General features: G+C 49.9%; 1 protein-coding gene across 5 annotated transcripts in view; it reads left to right on the top strand.

Moving 5' to 3' along the window:
• The window catches only part of TOX2 (TOX high mobility group box family member 2), a 130,562-nt gene that overhangs the window by 4,259 nt on the left and 102,946 nt on the right, over positions 1-23,357 (top strand). For 2 of the 5 annotated variants that reach the window (XM_032419859.1, XM_032419855.1), the window contains exon 1: positions 22,794-22,953. The exons of 2 other annotated variants lie outside the window; for them this stretch is intronic. In XM_032419859.1, the coding sequence (XP_032275750.1) occupies positions 22,828-22,953 (126 nt within the window). In that variant the 5' untranslated portion in view covers positions 22,794-22,827. Of the gene's footprint in view, positions 1-22,793; positions 22,954-23,357 lie in introns of those variants that run through there. One more of the 5 variants, XM_032419857.1, reaches the window with a different exon arrangement.

Below are 23,357 nucleotides of genomic sequence, written 5' to 3'. Positions count from 1 at the left end.
TAGTGAATGATTGGAGTCTCCTTGGGACGAAAATCCAAGAAGTGGGAATTGCTGTCCCCACCTCACCTGTACTTGAGATTTGTGAGGCCTGCTTAGCATTTCTGGTGGGTGAGGTCCCCACTGCTTCTTTCTGCAGGGGCCCAGGTGGCTGTAGGGGGGACCTGTGGGTGGACCTGGGCCAGGTGAGCTCTGAGCTGAGATGGCTGGTCCCGGGGACTCTGGAGGATGTGAAGAAGCTTTTCTGTACTTTCCATCTAAATGTGTTTTCCATAGCCCCTCCCCTAGTCTGTCCTGAAGCGTCCTTACGACCAAACTTCTGTACCTTATGAATGTCAGGAGCCATAGCCCAGGCCTGGCACTGCTCCCCCCCCCCCCCAGTCTGCTGGGCAACCTTGAGCATGACAGTGCCCTCCTCTGGGCCTCTGTTTCCCTCTTGTCAAAGGGAAAGCAAATCAGTGAACATAGTCTAGTGAGATGGGGAGCTAGTGTGGAGATATAATGAATGAAGCCTTGGCATATCCTTTATAACTGTAAACTGTAAACTATCCTTTATAAACTGTAAAATAGTACACCCAGGAAGGATGAGGATGATACTTTTAGAGGACATGTGCCCTCATATACTTCAGAGGGCAGGAACCACTGTGTCTACCTTTACTTTTGTGTTCCCAGAGCTGGGCTGGCACATAGGTACTCAATAAATATTTGCTGAATGAATGAATGCATGAATAAATTCAGGGCTCGCCAGTTTTCCTCTGTAGCTTGAGGAACTTAGCATCTCTTTGGCTCTTATAAGATTTTAGTGAGCACATCAAATCCAGGGCAGAGCAGGGGCCAAGAGTCTCTTGGCTGACCTGTCATTCCTAGAGGAGCTTACCCAAGTAGGCCCAGAGGACAGAGCCCAGCACAGAGAGCAGCCAGGAAGCCTGGAAGAGCAGCTGAGTCTGTGCCTACAGGACAAGGAATCCCCCTGCAGGACTGCCAGCCCGTGTGATTCCATAGGGCCAGCTATTTTGCTTCTCTGATTTCCTAGAACTAGTCTCAAGATACGAAGGCAGTGTAAGTTCTGGAACCTGGCAGAACTGGGTTTGAATGCTGCCTTCACCATCATTAGCACAGGCAAATTACTTAACTTCCCTGTGCTTCTGTCTCCTCTGCAAAATGGGTACAGCAACACCTCCCCCATGGGGTTGCCTTGAGGTTGGAAATCACGCATATATAGCATGTGGCCCCAGCAGGAAACGCTTTCATTTCTATTCATAAAGAGCTGCACAATTGAAAGTTACAAGGCAGGGGAAACTGTTTCAGCCCTGGATGCTGGAGGACTGACCATCCCAGCTGGTGCAGGGGAAGGGTCCTCCTAATATCAGGTGTTTCCATGCCTTGGTCTCTGGATCTGATTTTTTCTGCATCCGGTTGGAAGCAGTCTCTAGTTGGACCTTTCAGCCTAATGAATTAACAAAGAGCTGCTCATTTCCTTGGCGTCTGTTTCCTTCGTGAATCTGTGTGGGAGGGGAGTTGGGTTTATCAGGCAGAGAAGACTGGTTCAAATGGCAGCTGCACGATTCGCTGGAGTGGGCTGGTGACCTTGTGCACATCATTTAACCAATCCACGTCTCCGTTTTCTCGTCTGTGCAAGGGGACAGTAATGCCTTCCTTATACTTTTGCTATGAAGCTCAGATTAAAGAAACATTTATGGAAGTTCCCTTTGATCTAGAATAGTGTTTCCCAGCCTTGGCACTGTTGACACTTTGGACTTGACAATTCCTTGTTTTTTGCGGGCGGCCGGGGGGGGGGGGGACCGTCCTGTGCATTATAAGATGTGTAGCTGCATCCCTGGCCTCTACTGATTAGGTGCCAGTCATGACAGCCAACAACGTCTCCAGACTTTGCCAGGTATCCACTGGGGGAGCAAAAGTGCCCCTGTTTGAGAACCATTGACCTGGAAAATGTGGTGCAGGTAACCTCGAGAGTCATGGGGATGAGTGTAGCAGAGCTTTAGAGCTTGTGCTTTCTGTTCCATGTTTTAGTCCTGCGTCTCCCTGTCAGGAAGTTCTGTATCCACGTGGTTGGTATTCATCCTATTTACATGGATCAAAAACCTGCACAGTGATTTTTCAGTGTGGTTTGGGAGCAGCAATAAAAACATATGGTAAGTAATTATTAACTTAATGAGTCGTGGTAAATTGTAATTTTATCTCTTAGTGAAAACATGCTGTATAACACGGGATAATAAATTTTGATCAATTATCCTGATGCTTCAGCTTGCTACTGTAGAACAGCAAACTTCTGGTGCCTGCTAGAATGAGCAACAAGACTGGGGTTTTTCAATATGTAATTACCCGTTTACCGCTGGGTTTCTCAGATGTTCGGCAGCTTTTTATTGAGTGCCTACTGTGTGCCAGGGGACCCAGCCTTGTCCTGGAAGCTCAGCCACTCAATGGGAAACTTCTATTTACTAGATAGAAGGCTGTGTGGATTTGTAACATGGCTCAAAATGCAGAGTCATAATTAAATATCTCATTGTCTGGGACAGTGCCAGGGGTGTAGGAAGGCCTCACATGGCAGAGTTTTAAAGGAAACGCCGGGTGGGCTATGTGGGGGCATGTAGAATTCCTGGAAGGGTGTCCTAGGCAGAAGGAAGAGCCACTGCGAGGGCCGCTGGAGGGTGGTTTGGGGATACTGTCAGCCTAAGGCAGGGAGGCCTGCCTCCAGGGGAGCTGGGACACCAGCGGAGATCATCATAAGGAGTGTTACATCCAGCTGGTTGGGTTATAAGCACAGGAGCGCCTTGGAGTCAGAGGCGTGGAGCAGAGTACAGGATGTTTCACGTCGCTGGATCAGACTGCTGTCAGCAGCTGTCTCCTGGTCTTCTGCTGATGGAGAAGTTTAATGTCTTGCATTTGATTTCACCCAGTAGTCAGGGATGCTCTGCTTCTCAACCTTCAGAATCACCTGGAGGGCAGTTGAAACACAGATCGCTGGGTGTCCTTCGCAGAAGTTCTGCCTCAGTAGGTCTGGGGAAGGGCTGAAAAGGTGCAGTGCTAACAAGTGATGCTGATGTTGTTGGCCTGGGAAGTACATGTAGGAGAGTACATGTGGCTCTAGACTGGGATGTGGGAGGGTTTTCCCACCTTGGCTTAGGACAAAGGGGACGTATTGCAGGCCTGGGCTATGTAGCCTTGGCTCAGATATGGTCAGATATCCCAGAGACCCCCGAGTTCTTCAGGCCCCCCATAGGTTATGGGGAGAGTCTTCTTCACCTTGGAGAGATTCTTACATTGGCTTGCTTGGAAACAGACTCTGAGATGAAGAGTTGCCTGTGGAAGGTTTATTTGGGGGGAAGTTCCCAGGAAGTGTACCTGTAAGGGAGTAAGGGAAGCAGGATTGGGCAGAGGGAGAAGCTGGCCTGGAACATGGTTACTGATCTGGGCTGGCTCTTCAGAGTTGTCCCAAACTGGGGCAAGGGAGCTGCTTGTGCCTTTTGATTCTCGCGACATCCAGTCATTGGCATCAGGGCATCTCCTTGTCCCAGGTAGCTCCCTGTGGCAGAGAGGTTTCCAGTGCAAGGGTACAGCGGTAACATTCCCAGCAGCTGGGGATGAATGCATAGAAAGGGGAGCACCAAAGTGCCTGTTTCAGGGAGATGCATCTTAGGGAGAAAACTCATCTTCCCTTTGGTTCCCAGGAAGTCAAGGGCCAGCATGTTGATGATTTTTAGAGACTCTGAGTCACTTGCTGAGGATTCATCCTTATCTCATGATGTGAGAGAGAGCTGCAGGATAATTGCTTCTTAGGTCGGAGTGAAGAAAAATGATAATTAATGGAATTTTCTGGGGCCCAAGGAATTTTTCTTACTTGAAATGTCACGCAATTTCTTGTGTGGTGGGGAGGACTCCACACTGATTTCTGAGAAGCTTCTGGGCTGTGCCTAAGGGAGTTAGCTCTGGGCAGGGGACCATGGCTTTCTCCTTGGGCTGGAGTCCTGTCACAGCTTCAACAAGAGGCTCTTCACCTGGTCCCTGCCTCAGTGTTGGCCATTGTCCATGGCTGTCCTAACCCCATTGTCTTCAATGGCTCCCAGGAAGCTTGGAGGTAAATGAGTGGGTCCCTTGTAGCTATAACATAGGATATCACGCATATCTTTTGCTTGTTAACTTCCAATTTCATTTCAGTCTTCTGTCATTTTCCCACTTTATCTTGAGTCCTGCCATCTTTTTTTGAAATTTGTTTTTATTCTTTGTAAGATACACAGAAATATAGTAGGTTATAAAGGAAAACGTGGGGGGCCCGCTCATTTTCATTTCCTCTCCCCACTGCCCTCTCAGCCCCACTCCCCAGGGCTAACCCCTGAGGGGAGTTGGGTGGGGGGTACTTCTAGTCATAACCATTCTTCAGTTCATATCTAGTAAGTTTATTGTTACTTTTTCATTTCCCAGAATTTTGTATTGTTTCTTGATTGATCTTGTATCAGAGTATCCCATTCCTTTTTTCTAATGGATATGTGAATATCTTGAGTCTTTTTGAAGATTATAATACAGTTAAAAAGTTATCTTCTGTTTCCTCCATTAATTCTGTTTTCTTGGTGGTTAGTTCTTCTGTTCACAATAGGCCTCTTTTTATGCTGATATTTTCTACAAATGCCTGATGATTTGTGATTGACATTTACTTGTAAACAGACGTCTAGACTGATCTGCTCTGTAGTTGTGAGTTCCCTTAGTGCCTGTGAGATCCACGATTCTGTGGGCAAGCAATGTGAATGTTGGTTTGGGGTGCCCTGGGTATGGTTTGTGGGTGGACACTCGAAACTGGGGACTTTTCTCAGCACATGGGACAAGCTCACTTGAGGTTGGGGCATCTGTTTCTCATGTAGACCAGCAGTTACCCAAGGGCACTGGTGCACTTTGTTTTTCCTGCCCCATGCCTACCCACAGGGGGGAATCCCTGAGGCACATCTCTCATTTAATTGGAGTTCTTCTCCCTGGCTTTAGCCTGGAGGCAGATCCAACAGTCAGCTTCTCTGAGGTCTGTAGGCTAACACAAAGGTCCAGTCACGTCCCTGGCCCAGGGCTTCCTGCTGCCTCTCTTTGGGGATGTTCTGGGGTTCAGTTAGGATAATAGCTTTTCCAGAGGTCTCGTGTTGGTGTGCTGGTGCCTTGGAGCTGATAGGCTTCTTTGTCAGTCTGACTGCTTACTTCCCAGCACTCTTAGTATTTCTGATCCCCAGCCCTTTCTTGTGTTTCTATGGGGGCTTTCTTGGAGTTATTCCATTTTAATCCATCTATCTATCTGAATTATGGATATATATGTATGTGTATGTTTTGTTGTGTATCTTTTTTTTTTTTTTTTTTGCCATTCTAGTGTTGTTTAGAGGAGGGGAGAGGCAAAAAGTGTATGTCTGTCTGCCATCTTGAACAAAAAGTCCCCTCTCACTGATTTTTATTTTTAAATTTTGTGCTATTTTGTGGAGAAAAGTAGGGTGGAAATAAGCACAGATTTATTTGCTGTGCACTTACCCACCTTAGGCTCATTCTCATATCATCTCATTAAGTCTTCATGAGAACTATGCCAGACACACGTGTCCTTGTAGGTGAGAAAACTGAGGTCCAAGGAGGTCATGTTACAAAAGGCAGCAGAGAAGCTGGTTGGCTGAGCTGGTGTTCAGAGTGTGCTCTCTCTGCTCCTCTCTCCTGCAGCCTCTGTGGTGCCACGAAGAGCCCCAGCCTCTGCAGGGATGGAAGAGGGGATCAGCTTGCCCCTTGGTTTTACTGTTAATGCATTGGCTCTTCTAGAGGCCAGTGAATTCCCAGCTGGGCCTTCTGCCTTGGTTTTCAACTTCAAACATCACTTGGTAATAGAACGCCTTTATATTACAGCTAATTAAAACGTGCTTATCTCGAAGTTGGGCCTAATTTGCAGGAATGATTTAGAAACTTGTTGGAAATGAATCCAACTCAGTAGTATAACCCAGGGTCAATCTCATGCATAAATTTTATTGTTCCGTTTTGCTGTTTTGACTTGAACTGAACTTGATAATGTGGAATATGGACGCTGGCCCTTTTGTTGCTCATTTATTTTGCAAATATTTACTGAGTGCCTAGTGGGTGCTACCTACACTATTTAAGGAGGTCCTTTCACCCCAACCCCCATGCTTGTTTCTATGCTATACATTCACCTGAGCTGTAAGTGAATTTTTTTGCAAAACCAGATAGTGGATTCAAGTGATTTTGAATTCAATGAAAGTGCCTGGCTTCATGTCCTGCCACTTAGAAGCTGTGTGACTTTGGACCTGTCACTTAACTTCTCTGATCCCCAGTGTTCTCACGTGACCATCATTGCATCTCAGGTTTGTAGTGAGGCCTCTGGGAGATCATGTAAGTCATGCCCTCCCTCACTCCTGCTGCCGGCTGCATTTAGATCACCTGGGCCCTCTGTAGCATAGGCTCCATCCAGGTTTTTGGTCTTTTATAAATGGTATAAATAGTAGAGTCTCAGGAGCTTTCCAGTTAAGAATAGGTGTACTGGTGTTTTTGGTTGGGATGGTTTCCTTTCTCTCTGGATCAGTTCTCTTATTTCTCATTGTTCTCCCACAGGGACTCTGTGAGGTTCATTTAAACATTCAGGCTCACAAGATGCACATGGGCAACACTTGATCCCTGTGTCCTTGAAAGAGGTGGGCAGGACCCAGCACCTGCCAGCAGGGCATAGGATCTGCTCCTCTTCCACAGGAGAAGTTCCAGCCTCAGCCGCTGCCTTAGTCCACAGAGGTGGCCACCAGCTCTTCTCTTGCCTGCCCCCCCCCACTGAAGATTTTAGTGTAGGTGCAAGGGAATGATCCCCACAATGGGTGGGTTTGGAAGTCACGCTGGCTCAGAAGCCTTATTCCCCAAAGGACCCATAGCTCCTGTAGCAGTTCTATCTTCCAGGGTTTCTTGCAAGGGGCATGTCAGTTGTAAGAGTCACTGCACTCAGGAAAATCTAAAGTTTGGTTTCTTTATCAGATACTTATAATTTATTTATAGTTACTTCCTGTCCAGATGCAGCTTACCAGTCAGGGGTCATTTTTACCATAAGCAGAGTTGCCTAGTAACATAGTTAACATCTTTCCTTCATCAGGTTTCCAAGGGAGTTATGCTAGACAATTAACATAGGTGAAATTCTCTTGCAAAGGGGAAAAGGATTTGCTTAACCCTTTACCCCCATAGACATCATCTTGTTTTCCCCAGAGAAGTGGGGATCTCTTTTGGAGGGATGAATGAAGTCCTCAGTGTGGTTATAATATATTCCATGCTTGTTTATGTTTTCTGATTGATCTGTATAAGACACAGACATAAACTCTGGCCAAGAGATATATGCTGTAGGGTCATATTGGCTTGGGATCAAATCCTGGCTTTGCAATTTATGAAGAGTGCATTCATTCATCCAGCCATGCAGAGAACATTCACTGCCTGCTGTTGCAGGGCTTTGTGGTAGATTCCAGGCAGGAACAGGTGTTTCAGACCTGGTCCTTGCCCTTGAGGAGCCACAGTCTTATTAGAGAGGTAGGCAAAAATAAGCAATTCCAAATGGGTGTGGGATTACCAGGCCAGGCTGGGGTAGTCAAGGAAGGCTTCCCAGAGGAGGGTACACCCGGTCTGTGCTTGAAGATGAATTGGCCGGGTGAAGAAGGTAGAGAAAAGCATTCCAGGTGGAAGGGACAACGTGTACAAAGGCATAGGAGAAGACCAGAGTGTCAAGAGATGAAGCTGGACAGGGGAGCAAGGGTGTTTAGAAAGCTACTTAATACCTCTGGGCCTCAGTTTCCTCATCTACAAAATGGGGTTACCAGTGCTTACCTGCTTATGAAATTAAATGAGATAATAATGTATGTTTAAGCACTTGGGAGAGTTAATTTTAATTCCCTTTCCAAATCTGTTTGTGGATGCCTAAGAGCCAAACTTGGACTTTAAATGCGAGACAAGAGACAAGGAGTAAAAACAAACAAACAAACTGGAGGGCTTAGCCACCCACCTGTGCGATGCATTTCCTCCAGTGGCTCTTCTGTTGGTTGTTTTGCCTCTTTTTTTGGATGAAGTGCTAAATGTTTGCACTGTGTCTCAGATTATGTCTTAGGGTATCAGTGAAGCACATAATTGTGTTTTCCTAATGGCTCGACATTAACAATAAGCCACGACCCTGCTGAGGCATTCTCTGGGACAATTTTCCATTTGCCAACAGCCTTGTGCCCATATGATGCTCTGTCAACACGTCCTGTCATTTGCTGCTTTGTCTTGCTTTCCCGAAAGGTGGCCACCTCCCACATGCCAGCTGGGGATGCTTAGCTTTTGGGGACATTTACTATCCAGTGACCACAAGTCACACATCAGGATGAGCCAAGGAGCTATCCCGGCCAAGATCAAGATCTTTCTGTTGTGTAAATTGGATCCTGTCATTTCTCTGGGCAAAACCACTCAATGGCTCTCTGTTATGGCTTGGTGAACTCTTACCAACTTAAATCAGACCTCTGCTTAAACCTTCCGATGGCTTTCCCTGGTGTGCAGATAACATCAAATGCCTTTTTTGGCCCATAAATCCGGTGTGATCTAGCCCTGGCCTGCTCTTCCAGCCTCACTCCCAGCTGCTCTGTCTGAGGCGCCAGGCTTCATGCTGGGGGTACAGTGGTGAGCAAGGCCAGCCTCCCCCTCCTTGGCCCCCTTCTAGCCACCCTGGCCTTCTTGCTGTTTTCCAGCCCCCTCTCCTCCCCAGTCTCCCCCGCCACGCTCTCTTTAGGCTGAGGGGCTTGGCACATGCTACACCCTTTGCCTGGAATGTTCTTGCCTTCGTTCTTCATATGGCTGGCTCCTTCTCATTTTTCTTCGCCTTCTCAAAGACTCTGACCTCCTAATCACTGTGCTTATCCCACAGCCTCTAGTGTATTTTTTCCCCATTGCATGATGTATCTATGAGGTGACTGTTCCACCTTTTAGACCACTGGGGGTCATGTTTGTTTTCTTTACCACCGGGTCCCCAGCACCTTAGTATGGTGTCTGTGTAGTAGGTGCTCAATAAAAAGTTGTTGAAAGAATGAATGAATCATTGTGGAGGCCACTGTAACGTATCCTAGGCTGTTGTTTCCGAGAATAAATCACTCATCGTCTCTGAGCCTTCTTTGTCTTACTTGTATATTGCTGTCAGGACGATTAAACATATAAACGTGAGAGGCAGTGTCTGGTGCCTGCCAGTGTTTTGTTTTTACATTTGTATTTATTTATCTAAGTAATCTCTACACCCCACATGGGGCTGGAACTCACGACCTCAAGATCAAGAGTCGCATGCTCTATGGACTGAGCCCGCCAGGCACCCCGGGCCTGCAATTGTTAATAAATCTGAATTCCCATTGTAACAACATGCCACCCTCACCTGCGGCTGAGCCCAAGAAAGAAAGTTGAAGTGGATTTTAATCAATGTTTGGCTTCTGGGGTGAGGGCTGGCAGACCTCAGCCCCCTGTTTTGTCCACCTCCCGTCTCCCTGCCAGTGGTGACCTTGCTGTTTTCAGGAGGGAGGTGTCACTCCCAGTTGCCTATGTTGGGGTATCTGGGGCACAGTCGGTCTGGCCTTCAGAGATAACAAAATCTCTAGCTCGTGGGAACATTTCTGTTGAGCAAGCAGGAATTTTCTGGTGACTTCTCTCCTGGAGTTATTACCCCTTTCTTTTTATTAAACTGTAAATTATGAAGATTATGTTACCTGCAAAAAGTATAGGGGGGGGGGCTGGGTGGGGGGAGATCCCCTGCCACTATCCCACCGGGCAGACTCAAGAACAGTGTTGATTTGGGTACTTTTCTTTCTGAAGATTCAGCGCCACAAACTGTTCTGCCCCACCTGGGTCCCCCAGAAACCCCTTACCTGTCTTGTCTTTTCTCTTTTCACAGGGTATAATATGCCTGTTCATTATGTTTATTATTTATGTCCCACCCCCACCGCTAGAATAGCGGCTTCACAAGGGCGGGGGGTCGATGGGAGCACCTCGAGCTGCTCTGCCTCTGGTTTGGGCATTCCCCACCTACCTGGCAAACTCCGACACACCTGTCTTTTAAGTTTCTCCTCACGTGCCCCGGCCTCGGCGAGGCCCTCACTGCTGTCCCCTCCGCTGCTGTCATTGCCCCTCCAGCACCTGGAACACCTCAGGCTCCTTGAGAGCTGGGGTGCTTTCTGTCCCCAGGAGGTAGGGCCTTGAAGGCCATGTCCAGGAGCTTGGACTTTATCTCAAGGGCAATGGAAGCATTTTTAGAAGAATCTCAGTGACTGTCTTATGGGGAAAACATTGGAAGGGGGGCAAGAGTGGATGCAGGAGGATGGACGGAGGTGATGATATGGTTTAGGAGAGAATCCATGATGGCTTGCCGCACTGTCCAGCATGATAGCCACTAGCCACGTGCGGCTATTTCAATTTAATATCAAGCCAAATAAAATCAAACTTAATTCCTCAGTCACACTAGCCATATTTCCAGCCCTCTATAGCCACTGGGCTTGCAGATAAAGAACATTCCCACCATTACAGAAAGACCCAGGCTGTTGGCTATGGGCCAAAGTAGAACCCCTGGGTCCAAAGGAATGAGCATTTTTATGGCTCTTGATTCAGGTTGTCATGCCATTTTCCAGGAGGGTCATCCACGTTCCCCGGCAGCACGAGAAAGTGCCCATTTTGTCACACCCTCCTGACGCGGCTTATTGTTTTCTGAAGAACCTTCAGTTGTGTATGTGCCTCTCGTCAAATCTGCCTTCGTTTAGGGTCTAACATGTGGACCATGAGGTCTTTGTGATCAGGGAATTATATGTATATTAATGCATATTTCAATAAAAAGAGTTATGTTTGCCATTGTGGTACAGTCTGATGCTGTTTAAATGCCTTTGGTAATATCTTCAATCAGATGGCAAATAGAGAACAGGAAAGTTAGTAATAAAAAATGAATTAGGACGATTAGCAAAAGGTGAGCCGCTTCCCTCCTCAGGCAACAGGCAGCGTTGACCGAGCTTTGCAGGGTGCTCCTGTCCAAACACACGTCTGGATTATCGCAGCCTCCAGGGCCGGCCCTGGGGTCCGTTCAGCACATAGGACTTGGTTATTGCCTTTAGTTTTGCAAAGGTCATGGACATCCCCTTAGAGGGACTTTGAGGGGCTCACACCAGGATGAGGGGCTCATACCCTGGGATGGGTGGAGTGGGGCCTCTGAAGAGGGGTTTCTGACCCAGGGCAGGCCAGCAATTTCTTCTTCCAAGGCAGAGACATCTGCATCCTTGTCCCCCTCCCTAGATCCCCCAGGGCCCTGGAGAATCCTAACCACCCCTCTTTCTAGCATCTTCTCCAGGGGTGCCCTTGGGGAACCATTCCTAGCTGTCTGGTGTTGGGGGGGTCTCCTCCTCAAGAAGGGGTAGAGGCAAAGGCTTTAATTGACTAATGCAGACGCTGGACTAGTTCCAAAGTGAAACAGAATTCTGGTGACCGAGTAAGGTGTGTGGGGTTGGAGCTCAAGCCCGAAGGACATGGAACTTACACTCACCAGAGCATGGGCCATGGAGATGACACACTGGTGGTCAGGGTGCTTATGTCCGCACTACCTGGCTCACCTCCACAGTCAGTAATCAGGGTTGGATAACGCCCACATTAATTGTATGATTGCTGCAACAGGTGGGCACGTTTTGTTACTACCATGCTCGCTGGATGGTCCCCACAATTGGCCGGTGACAACCGACCTTAAGCCAGAGCTTCTCAAACTTTAACGTGCATGCAAATCACACAGGGCCTTGTTAAAATGCAGATTCTGATTCAGGAGACCTGGAGTGGGGCCAGAGAGTTTGCAGGTCTAATAAGGTCCCGGAGATGCTGAGCTGCCAGTCAGTGGACCACAGATTGAGAACCAAGGCCTTTGTGTCAGGCTGAGCTCCCTAGAAGCAGAGCCTGAAAAAAGGATGCTCATGAAAAAGTGCTCCCCTAAGAAGGGGCATGGGGGCCCCAGGACAGGGCTGGGGGAGGAGGTGAGCAAGGAGGTGGTCTCAGCTGGAGAACCTGCTTCAGCCTGATCCTATGGGGAGTCCTGGAGTAAGAGCAGTACTCCAGAGCTGGTCCCATCTTGAGGCCAGGGCTGGGGGTGGCCTTTTCACACCCTTGTCAGTCGGTCCCTGGCCATGGCTTCCTCAGGGAGTGTTGGGGGAGAGGTGTCATGCTTCCTGTGCTTTTCTCCCATCAGCCAAGGGCATTTCTGCAGAGGAGGGGGCATTAGCACCCCCAGCCACTGGGGGATGGATGCACAGTCTGCAAAGAGGGGTCTGGGTGGGACCCTGTCAGCATCCACACACTGTATCCTTGTCTGAGAATAGCCTTGAGAGTGCGGAAGGGGACACAGGACTGTTGACTCTTGTTTGAACTCTGCTGTGTGACCTTGGGTAAGCCATTTCTGCTCTCTGGGCACTGTTTGTGCCGCAGCCTCCCACGGTTTTGGTCATGATTGGTCCTTGGTCCTTGTCCTTAGGTTGTGATGGAGCCTGCATATAGGGATGAGTGGATAGGTGGGGGTCTGCACAGGTAAGACAACTCTTACTTCAGAGCCTAAGGAGGGGGAGGAGAGAGGGAGCAGAGAGAAGAGGAGGGAGAAAGGGGAGGGAGAGTGGGGGGTGGAGAGAGAGAGAGAGGGAGAGAGAGAGGGAAAGGGGGAGAGAGAGGGAGAGAAAATCCCTGAGACCTGCAGTGTTCAGGGAGGGCTTCCTGGGAGACAGAGGCATTTAGGCAGGACCTCAAAGGAGAGTAGGATGGGGACATATAGGGGAGGGGAGAACAGAAGAGCCATTAATTTCGTGTCTATCATGGGATAGGTGTTCTGCTTATGTTATTTATTTAATCTTCACAACCACACTTGGCGTAGAAGCTGATCCTTCTGTGCAGATAAACTGAGGCGCCGGAAGTCAGGTGACTGGGCCATGGTCACACTGGACTGGAACCCAAACCTCTTTGCTAGGACTCCCATTCTCGACTTCCATGACCTCATCCAGCAGGGGGGTGTGTGGCCAAGGCCAAGGGGACGGGTGGCGTGGGGAATTGGGGCACAGCTGTCTGGATGGGGACAGGCTAGTGTGGAAGAGGAGGCAAAGCCTGCAGCTTGGGAAGGGCACTGAGTGCCAGGCCCTGGAGTTTGGGTCCTCTAGTGGGGAGCCCCAGAGGGCTTTGGGGCAGGGGAGTAATCCAGTGTTGCACCCCTCTGCTCCGGGGCCCTTCCCGCCCCCACACTGGGCCCTCTTCCCCACATGTCTGTCTTCCCTGATCAAATTCTTCTTCAGTGTGTGTGTGTGTGTGTCTGTGTGTGTGTGTGTGTGTGTGCGTGCACGCATGCATGCTAGGCTGGGGGGCTGGAGTCCATCCTGGACCCTTTCTATAGACCACATTCTTGGCATTTTGGATCCTTGGGGCAGAGGGGCTTCCACTTTTGCTGTAGGTGCTTTGTGGGACAGAGGCCCTGGAATCACACTGCTGTCCAGCAATCTCAGTATAGGTAAGAGCTGGTTACCTTGCCCCCGTGCTGAGCCCACCTCGCTGCCTCCCTCCTTCCTGCATGTGGGGGCCTTGGAGGTGAAGGGAGGAAAGGCCACAGACAGTTATCCCAGATGAAGCCGGATGGGGGCTTGGGTGTGTCAAGACTTTGAGGCTGAGGATTCAGGTCTGAATCATCTTCTTCACTCTCTTATCCGTGGCCTGAGTTTTCTCCCCCATCAAAGCTGGCAACATCCAGGTCTTTCTCATTCTTCAAGTAAACCTCTTCCCCTCTCTCTCTCTCTCTCTCTCTCTCGATGTTATGTAAGCTACAGTCACAACTTGGCACCTGGCACAAGATGCTGATATCAAACTTGGAAACCGTTACTGCCAAGTGGGGGTGGCGGGGCTAAGATGGTGATGTGAGAGGTCCCGCTAGGGAGGGGTGGCCACGGAGGAGGAGCTGCTGTTTATTGAATACCTATGATGTGCCATGTGTCTTATGTATACTGTTTTCTTCAACCCTCACAATAGTCCTGCAAGTTACATATTATTATTACCATGTCACAGACACCTGACACCTGGTCAGGTTACACCAGAAGCTCAGAGAGGTTGAGAAACTTGTCTAAGGTCACACAGCGTGCAGGTAGCAGAGTGGATCAGGAACCAGAATCTGTCCAGCTCCAAAGTCATGATCTTTATTCTGCAGCAGTTTTCTTCCCACGTGCAGAGGGTCTCTAGCTTCCTTTGGGTTGGGGGAGGCCTTTCACACATGTTCCCTGTTTAGACTCAAACCATCCCAACCTAGAAGACTTGGTATAGGATGTGTTACTCCCACTGCAGACAGAGGTGAGTGCCTGTCTTGTCCAGGCAGAAGCCAGAGTCATAGGCCAGTAGGGTTCAAACCCAGGGACCTGGGGCTCACCCTCCAGTGGCTTCCCACCTCCCAAGAGGCTTGTATTGTTCTCAACTTGAGGTTGTATAGACCAGACGCTTGTTCTTTGGCGGTGAGCGTACCATGGCCAGTGTTCTTCTGTTAGCTCCTGTTAGTTGCTGCATTAACAAGCCACCCAAAATGAATTGTTTAAAGCAACCACATTTTATTTAGCTCACAATCTGTGGGTTGGCTGGAGGCCTGTCTGGGCTGAGCTGGCTGGTCTCTGCAGGTGCGATCACTTGGCTGGTTCCCTGACAGCCTGGTGGTGTAGGATGGCCTCACTCACCTGGGTGGCACTTGGCAGGCTGCTGGCTGGGGGCTGGCCGACTGTTGGCTCGGCTTTCCCCCAAACCTCTTCCTCCAGCAGCTAGCTCCGGCTCCTTCACTTAGTGTTCTGGGGCTCCTGGCGCAGCAAGGGCCAGATGCTCTAGCGCACGCATGCTTTTCAGGCTTTTCCTTGTGGCCCATTTGTTGCTGTCTCAATGACCAAGTAAAGTCACATGGCTAAGCCCGGCTTCAAGGTGGGAAGAAAAAGACTCCATCTCTTGATAAGAGGAGCAGTGACATCACTGTGCAGGGGGCACGTGGGTAGAAACGGGGGGACCTGTGGTCCTCTTTGTAATCTACCATGGCTGACAGGAAACACTTATGGAGCCCCTGCTGTGTGCTAGGCACTGTGGTGGGAATTCCAGGGTGAACAAGAGACGTATAATGACATAATGAAACACAAAATGTGAGCATACCAGGGCTGGTTAGGAGAGCTGCACAGGTGCTATGAGGCCAGTTAATGGAGGGTCAGAGGGGACTTCAGGAGTTGTGGGAAGACAGGTTGCTACGTGGGGCAAGGGAGGCATTCTAGATAGAACAGCATGTGCAAAGGCCCTGTGGAAGGAGAGACTTGGCACATTTGAGCACCCGTTGAAGTGCCAGTTCCCTTTAAGTGTCAGCGTGCTTGGTCTGAGAAAGGAATTTTGGTTCATAGATGTCCCCTGAGCAGTCCCCATGTGACCTAGTCTTAGGAGGGAGGTGGGGAGAGACCTTTCCATGGGCAGCTTATACACAGGGTGGCTGGGCGTGGTGGTCTTTGGGGCAAGGGAGAGATTGATGCTCACGTGGGCACCCAGGAAATCCTTGTGGAAGAGGAGGGATTTGAGCATTGGAAAGGGGGAGGAGGCAGTGAGGGAGAGGTCAGATATGTAGAATTCAGGGGCGGGTCTGGGGTGCTGGGTTGAGTAAGGGGTTTGGATTTAGTTCTGTTGGCCAGTGATCTTTGAACCATGAACTGGGAATGTTGTCAGATCTGGTGTGGGGACCCGAGTTTCCAGCCCCCTGGGGGAACTGCCTACTTACTCCCATGAGCTGCCTCTGATGTCCCCGAGCCTTCAGCAGATTCCCTCAAGCCATCTCAGGGGGTGCTGTTTTAGAAAAGGCCTGAGGTCTCTGGGAGCCAGAATAATGATCATAAACGAGCCAGCACAGAATTGGAAAAATAGGACAAGTCAGGCAAATTCGAGTTTGAATTCCTGCTCCTTGTGGCATTGCCATAGGCAGGTGCCGCTAGCCTCAGGCCTTGGTTCTCTCATCTGAAAATGGGGCCTGGTCCCCGTCCACCCTAGGTCGGGTGGGAGGGGCCTGTGGGGCTGAGTTAATCTGAGTGCCTCTCTTCTGGGCATGCGGGCTCCTGCCTGTGTGCACCCAGGACAGTGCAGGGACCTCAGCGACTGCAGGTCGGAGTACAGCAAACACTCCTCTTTACCAGGACCCAGAATAAACAGAAACCATGGTAACCAGGATGCATCACATGGGTCGGCAGCCCATCCTGCGGCTGATGGCCTGGAAATGTTGCAGATGCCCCTCCAGCGGTGGGACAAGCCATGGGGACTCCCCTAGCCCTCCCTCCTTGCCTGAGGTAGGACTGAGCAGTTCTAGCAAAGTCAGTCCTGACTTTGGGTTTCTATTCAACCTCACATTTCATTATTTAATTTTATTTTTCAGTCTTGTCCCAGAAAGCATGTCCCGAATGAGATAAGTTGGAGCAAACCTCCCTGCTCTTTCCTTCCTCCTGTCATCTCCTGATCGATGCCCTGGAGGGAGTTGCCAGGATGATGCTGGGGGCAGACACTGGAACAGCACCGCGTCTCCTCTGGGAGGGAGGGCACAGGGCCGGTGGGCTCTGCGTCCCCAGAGATGTCCAGCAAGGTGGTGGCATCAACACCCCACTTTGCAGAGAGGCTCACCCTTCCCTGGGGTTCACAGCTAGTAAGTGGCAGAGCTGGGATTTGAACCTGGGTCTTCATGCTTCAGAATTCATTTCCATACTGCCTTTGGCTGAACTGGGGGTCAGACAGCAGTGTGGCTAGGAAGAGTGTGTTTGTCAGCTCGCCGTGTGGGGCTGGCTGGCTTGCAACACCTGTCCCACCACACAGGGGTCCAGGGTGGTCGTGGTAGAGGGCCAGCGGAGGTGGCCTTGGAGACCCCGAAGGTTTCTGCCCAGCAGCCTCCTTGTGTACCTCTGGCCGGAGTGGTCTTGCATCCTTGCTTCTAGAAGCATGGCTTTGCCTTGGCTGGACATTGAGAGTGGGGCTTCCGAGAGCCCCTGGCTTCTCCATCTACAGCTGTAGCCATCCAGACCTGACAGTCAAAGTCCAGGCTTGGGGCAACACCATGTCTCTGGACAGAGCATGTGCTACTCTTAGTGTTACCTCATGTTGAGAAGGGAGTGTGGGTGTAGCAGGACCTGTTACCTGCTGTTGTGTTTGGCAGGAAGCAAATGTGCAGAACCTGCTTTTGGTTGAGGAGGGGAAGAAGAAGCTGGGGTCAGACAGTAGTAGGAAGAGCACCGCTGGGCCTGCTGTGGGACCTTGGGACACCGCCTAACCTCTCAGAGCCTCACTTTTGGTGGTTGCTTATTTATTTTTGGCTATTCAGTGATAAGAACACATATGAAGACATAGAAGTATATGTAATACACTGCAAAATTAGAGCCGATGAAAACATAAAATAGAACGAATTCTAGGTGAAAAATGAAAGCAGATATGTTGGCCCTGGGCTCTGCACTTATTGAAGCTGGCTCTGGGCTTCCTGGCAGATGAGTGAAAAGGGAAATAGGTTTACTCCAGGGTTTTTTTGACTAGGGGGAAGAGGCTTGGCAGCGCCTCACGAGAAGGGCAGACTTAACTGGCCTTTGGAACTGAAAACAATTCCTCTCACCAGCCTCATGGAAGGTCTCAGACCTCAGTTTCCCCAAATAAAAAACAAGGGGACGTGCCCTTGCTGTTCCAGCTGATGGTGGGGATTGCATGGGTACGAAGTACCTGGTGCGCGCCCGGCCAGTAGTGGGCGCTCAGAGGGCACAGTCCTCACCCCTCTGCTCCTGCCAGTTTCTGGACAAAGGTGCGGTCCACACAAAGTCAGGCCAGACAGGCGTGGCAGCGCCCGGGAGTAGGGCTGTGCTGGTGGAACCCGGTCAGGGGGAGTGGTGTGTGGGGGAGGCTGGCACGTGGTGTTGTGCCGAAGCCCCACAAAAGCGCACCTGCGCGCCGTGGGAGACCGTGTGAGGGCCATTTGGTGAGACTCCACACAGTCAGACATGAGTTCGAATGCTGGCAGGGCTGTGGGAGGGTCGGGGGAGCAGGAAGCACCTACAGAGGAGGAAGGGAGGCAGGGCGAGGAGGCGCGTGGGGTTGAGCAGCCACATCGTCCCGGTGGGTGCGAGGACCCAGCCAGGCCCCTCCGTGGCGCAGAGTGGCTTTAATCACTTCCCTTGGGCGAGATTTATTTCACAGCAGCTCGGAGCTTCTCAGCACTTGCAGGTGCTGACGGGGGCATCACAATATTGTGAAATGAAGCAGGGAGCCGACTTCATTACAGCTTACCTGGCACGGAAGCCCCCGCCTTAGTTAGCAGCGATGGTTGGATGTGACAGAGCTAAAACCGAACTCGGCAATTACACTCCAGAGAGGTTCTCAGCGCTGTAAAAGGAAGTTCCATGGAAATCAACCCTGGTAATCACAGGGTTTACAATTAGTCAGTTACTATTAAGGTTGCCCTGTCAGCATGTCCTTCAGGGCGAAGCAGGGGAAGGGGATGGAAGGGGTTTGACTGTCTCGGGTTACGTGTGTTCGCCTACATCGGCCTTTTTTTTTTTTTTTTTTTCTTCATTTGTTCCAGGACAAAAGTTTGAGAGACCCTGTGTTCATGTCCTGATGCAGGGTGGCCATTTGATGATGGGTCATTTTAAAGTCCTTTTTTTCTTTTTTATTTGCATGAGCTTGCACCTCTTTCTCATTTTTGGGTTTTTGCCCGACTTGTGAGGGTGTTTTTCCCAAACAGCTTCATGCCTGTCCTTGGGGTATTGTACATGAAGAGCTCGGCGTTTTGTTGACGCCTTGTCCCAGAGGAAAGAGTGATGTGATAACATTGAAGGTTTCTAAGCACCTTCATGGCATTATTTTTATTAAGCCATGACTAGACTATTTCAACAACCTCAGAATATTGTCCCCATTTTGCAGATAAAGGCATGAGGAGCTGGTGTGCGTTTGGCTGCTGGTGCAGAGAGAGTCAGATGGAAAGAAAGAGCTTGTACAGACTGATTCCTAAGTCGGCCTGGGGTGTGAGCACTGACCCTCTTGAATGGGAAGATGGAAACACAAGTCAGCTCATTGCTTTGAGCCCCAGTCGATTCACCCGCAAAATGGGACCTTATGCTCGGCAGTGTGTAAGGAGTAAGTGAGATAATCCAGACACAGCAGAAGCTCAGGATGGGGCGCTGTGGTTACTAACAGTGATATTTACTGTACGCTCACTTTGTGCCGGGCATGGGACCGGACCCTTTCCATGAGTGATGGCGGCTTGGCATAAGGACCCCCGCAAGGCAGTCTTAAGTAAACACAGGCTCAGAGAGGGTATAACTTTGTGCAGATCTTCTGAGTGGGTAAGGGGTAGTGCCAGGATTCAGACCCAGGCAGTCTGGCCCCCGGAGCCCGGCCCTCGTCCCTGGGAACAGTTGAATGTCAAGAAAGCAAGGCAGCCTGGATGAGCTGCCTCTGTGGCCGAGAAGAGAGAAGCATTCAAACGGAAATATCTTTTCCAAAAGGCTTCGGCTCTTCACATGAAGCTGAGTCATCTCCCTTTGTTTTGAACCATAACCATCAAGCTGCCTCAAAATGCCCCAAATAAAAGAAAAAAAAAAAACTAAACTAAAAAATGCTGAGTTCCGTCAAGGTGCAGCGGTCCCTCCCTGGCTCTAGCCCAGAAGGAGTTGACTGAGCAGAGGGTCTGTAGAGTTGGGACCCCCTCCACCCTGCACTGGGTACCAGGGCTTGATCTCATGACCAAGATCAATGTTTCATGGGGCAGGCACTCTCAGGGTGAGTGAGTCAAGGTCGGGAAGCTGTTCTGTGACCACACACACCGGGGGACAGCATTGTCACACCCCAGAATTCCTCTTTCTAGCTCATGAGTGGCAGAATCAAGTCCAGAATCTTCTGGACCCAGGCTCAGCTCTCAGATCCCCTTTCCCGCCCATGGTGGAGTTCAGTGTTTGCTGGAGAATGCAGGGACTTTCTGCACCTGCCCGGTGTTGCCCACCTCTGCCTCTCAACATGCTTCCTCCCTTCTGTATACCCCAGCACTGCCCCTCCTTCCATCCCCAGCTCAGATGACACCTCTTCTGGGAAGCCCCCCCTCAGCTGATGACCCTGTGGCCCTTAGCCATGAGCACTGTCCCCCTTATGTACTAATTTCTCACCTACATATTTGAGCTGAGCTGTCTTTGAGGACGAGGACAGTGTCCTGATCACACACAGCCCTTCTGTCTGGAACCCTGCCCTGCACAGAGTAAGGACGAGGCACAGGGAACAGAGAATGCTGTTCAGTGAATGAATTAATAAATGATAATTGAAGGCTTTTAGCTTCACACTTTCTCTGTAACAATCACTTATACCTTTTGCGTATTGGAGTCTCTGGTTTCCAGTTAGAAAGTTCAACATCCAACAAGCAATATGGGCTTCTTTCCATATCAGAGAATGCATATCATTTGTCATGGCTGCATAGTATTCCATTGTACAGAGAGTTGTGATTTATTTAACCAATTCCCTATCAAGGGACTTTATTGTTTTTTCAAACAGCAACAGCATGACATTTAAAGATTTTTATTTATTTATTTGAGAGAGAGAGAGAGAAAGTGAGAAGAGGGGCAGAGGAAGAGGGAGAGGGACAAGCCTACTCCTCACTGAGCATGGAACCTGACACGGATCTTGACCTCATGACCAAGATCCTGACCTGAGCTGAAACCAATATCATGACCTGAGCTGAAACCAAGAGTCGGATGCTCACCTGACTGAGCAACCCAGGCACCCCTCAATGGATTTTAATCTTGTTTCCATTTTCTTGTAAATAATGTCGCAATGAAGAAATAAATGTCTGTGTGCAAATGAATTTGGGCCTAGAAAGTTGTTTCCCATCTTAAGCCTATAGAAGCATTCATGGATGGGCTTTTCTAGCACCCTCCCAGCTTAGTGTGTGTGTTTTCACATCTTCAATATGTCTGAAATTTCCATCTTTCTGTCATAGTATAGAATCTATATTTCCCTTTCTTTCACACCCCTTTCTTTCACACAAGCTCCATGTGCTGGGATCTGGGCCTTGGATCTACAGATTGTGTGTACTTTCTATTTGTTGGGCATGTGCTGTGTGTCAGACCCAGAGATGAGCAAGGCTCTAGAGGGTCCTGGTCATCACGGAGCTCACAGCCTATTAGGGAAGATGAACAATAAACAGAAATGGAAGCCATCGAAACAAATAAGCAGAATCCATTGGCTGGAGGGGTGTGCTATGAAGAGAGTAATCAGTGTGGGTGATTCAAAGGAGCCCTCTCTGGGGAGGAAGGAGATCTCCAAGCAGGATGTGAAGGATGAGAAGTCAGTTGTGTGAGGGTCTGGGCAAGCGTGATCCAGGCAGAGGGAACAGCATGGGAAAGGTGGAGAGGCACGGACGCAAGACTCTTCCTCTCTGGAGCCCTTTCTGATCCCCCCACCCCCTCCTCATGCAGAGATCTGGGCATCGGTCCCCTTTGTCACCATTTGTTATCCAGGTCCTTCTTGTCACTTAGTTTATTATTGGTATAAATGTTCAATAATGGGATGATTCCCAGAACTCCTCTCACTGAGTCCTGGATGTCTTCAGCTCTGTGAGCCTTCCTCAGCAGTCTCTGGTATTTCTGAAATGTCCAAAAATTAAAATTGGTTTAGCAGTGCCCAGCATGGTACATGGCACTTAATAGGTACTGCAATCCCGATTTACAGATGAAGAAACTAAGGTTCAGGGAGGCTAAGCATTCCAGCAGGCACAGCTAGGATTTGGACCCAGTTCTGTCTTATTCCAGAGTCCACGTTCTTCATGGAGCCCTAAGTTAACTGCACCTGTGTGAGAGCTAACGCGCCTGCAGGGGGATCCATAGTGCCTCCAGTCAGCCCTGTCCCAACCTGATCCAGCCTCGGGGTGGGTGGCCTTGGCCCTTGGTCTGCTGGTGTCAGAGGAGTGGGAAGGAACCAGGGAGGCTCTTCTGTTTTTGTTTTAAATTACAAATGTCATACATGCTTGTGGAAGAGAAAAAAAAAAAAAAGAAGAAAAACAAACAAGACAAAAAAGAGAAAAGTGGCAAATGAAAATACCCCCTTCTCCTACTCTGCAGGGTGACCACTGTTCACGGTTTGGCATCTTTGACAGTGCATATCCAAACACACACACACACACACACACACACACACACACAGTTATTGTTTTTATAAAAATGGGGATCATGTCCTTGACTTTTTCTCCCAACCAGTCCCCATTCAGCACCTGCAGACCTTCCTCATTCCATCATATTACACAGAATGGATATATTTTAATCCATTCACCCCGACCCTGGTTTTGGACATTGAGCGTGCCCCTCATTCTTGTCTATAACGAGCAACATCTGTGGGCATGCACTGTGCGCACCAGAACAGGGATGTCTGCAGGACGGATGCTCAGAAGTCTGATTGCCAAATGAAATGGCACGCAACTCTCCCGTGTTGACAGGTGCTGCCGGCCTGCCTTCCAGAAGCCTTTCCAGCTCAATACCTGCTCCCGAGGCCGTGTGCCTGAGTGGGGAAGGCTGCCTCCCCTCCCGCCCCCCGAGACCTGGTGTGGAGACCGATGCCAGGAGCTCTGAACACTCAGGCCCAGATTGGGATGGGAGATAGATTTTGATAAAAGAGGTTAAATAACAGGTTTTTCCATTTCACCTTATAGGAATGGGATGGGGGGCGGGGGTGCCGGGCCTCCAGCCAATAGAGGACCAAGACTTGTCAGGAGGGCTTATAAAGCTTGCTATTTCTGGCATTTTTTCTCTTTCTGTGCTGATTATGCAGCAGAATCGCACAGAGGCTGTCGCGGGCGCGTTCTCTCGCTGCCAGGGCTTCTGTGGAATGAGACTCGGGCTCCTTCTACTTGCAAGACGCTGGTGCATTGCAGGTGTGTTTCAGCAGAAGGTAAGCAGCGGGTGGTACCACCACCTCCTGAGGTGGAGGTGGTCAGGCCGTCGCTGCGGGACGAAGACAGACAGTGCCTCATGGGGGGGGGGGGCAGGCTGGGACCTGGACTGGTGCTTGTCACCTTGTGGAATGAAAATGCTCTGGAGGGTCCAGGAGACCGGCAGTTGGCAGCCCCTTCTTGAAAAGGAATTCTGAAAGTGGCTGGGATTGGACCCTGGAGGGGCAGGTCTTGGCACCCTGAGCATCATAGGTACCCAGCGTGCTCCAGAAGCATTTGCTCATTCATTCATTCATTTATCCATTCAGCACCCCCTGCAGTGGGCCTGGCCAGGTGTGGGTGGGGGTCTGGCCAACTCAGACCAGAAACAAGGATGGGGCTAGCACATGATATGGTAGGAGCC

This window comes from Phoca vitulina, unplaced genomic scaffold, assembly GCF_004348235.1.
Source record: "Phoca vitulina isolate PV1807 unplaced genomic scaffold, GSC_HSeal_1.0 scaffold22, whole genome shotgun sequence".
Classification (NCBI taxonomy): Eukaryota; Metazoa; Chordata; class Mammalia; order Carnivora; family Phocidae; genus Phoca; species Phoca vitulina.
Note: the sequence above shows the minus strand (reverse complement) of the source record. Positions and strands in the feature narration are given on the sequence as shown.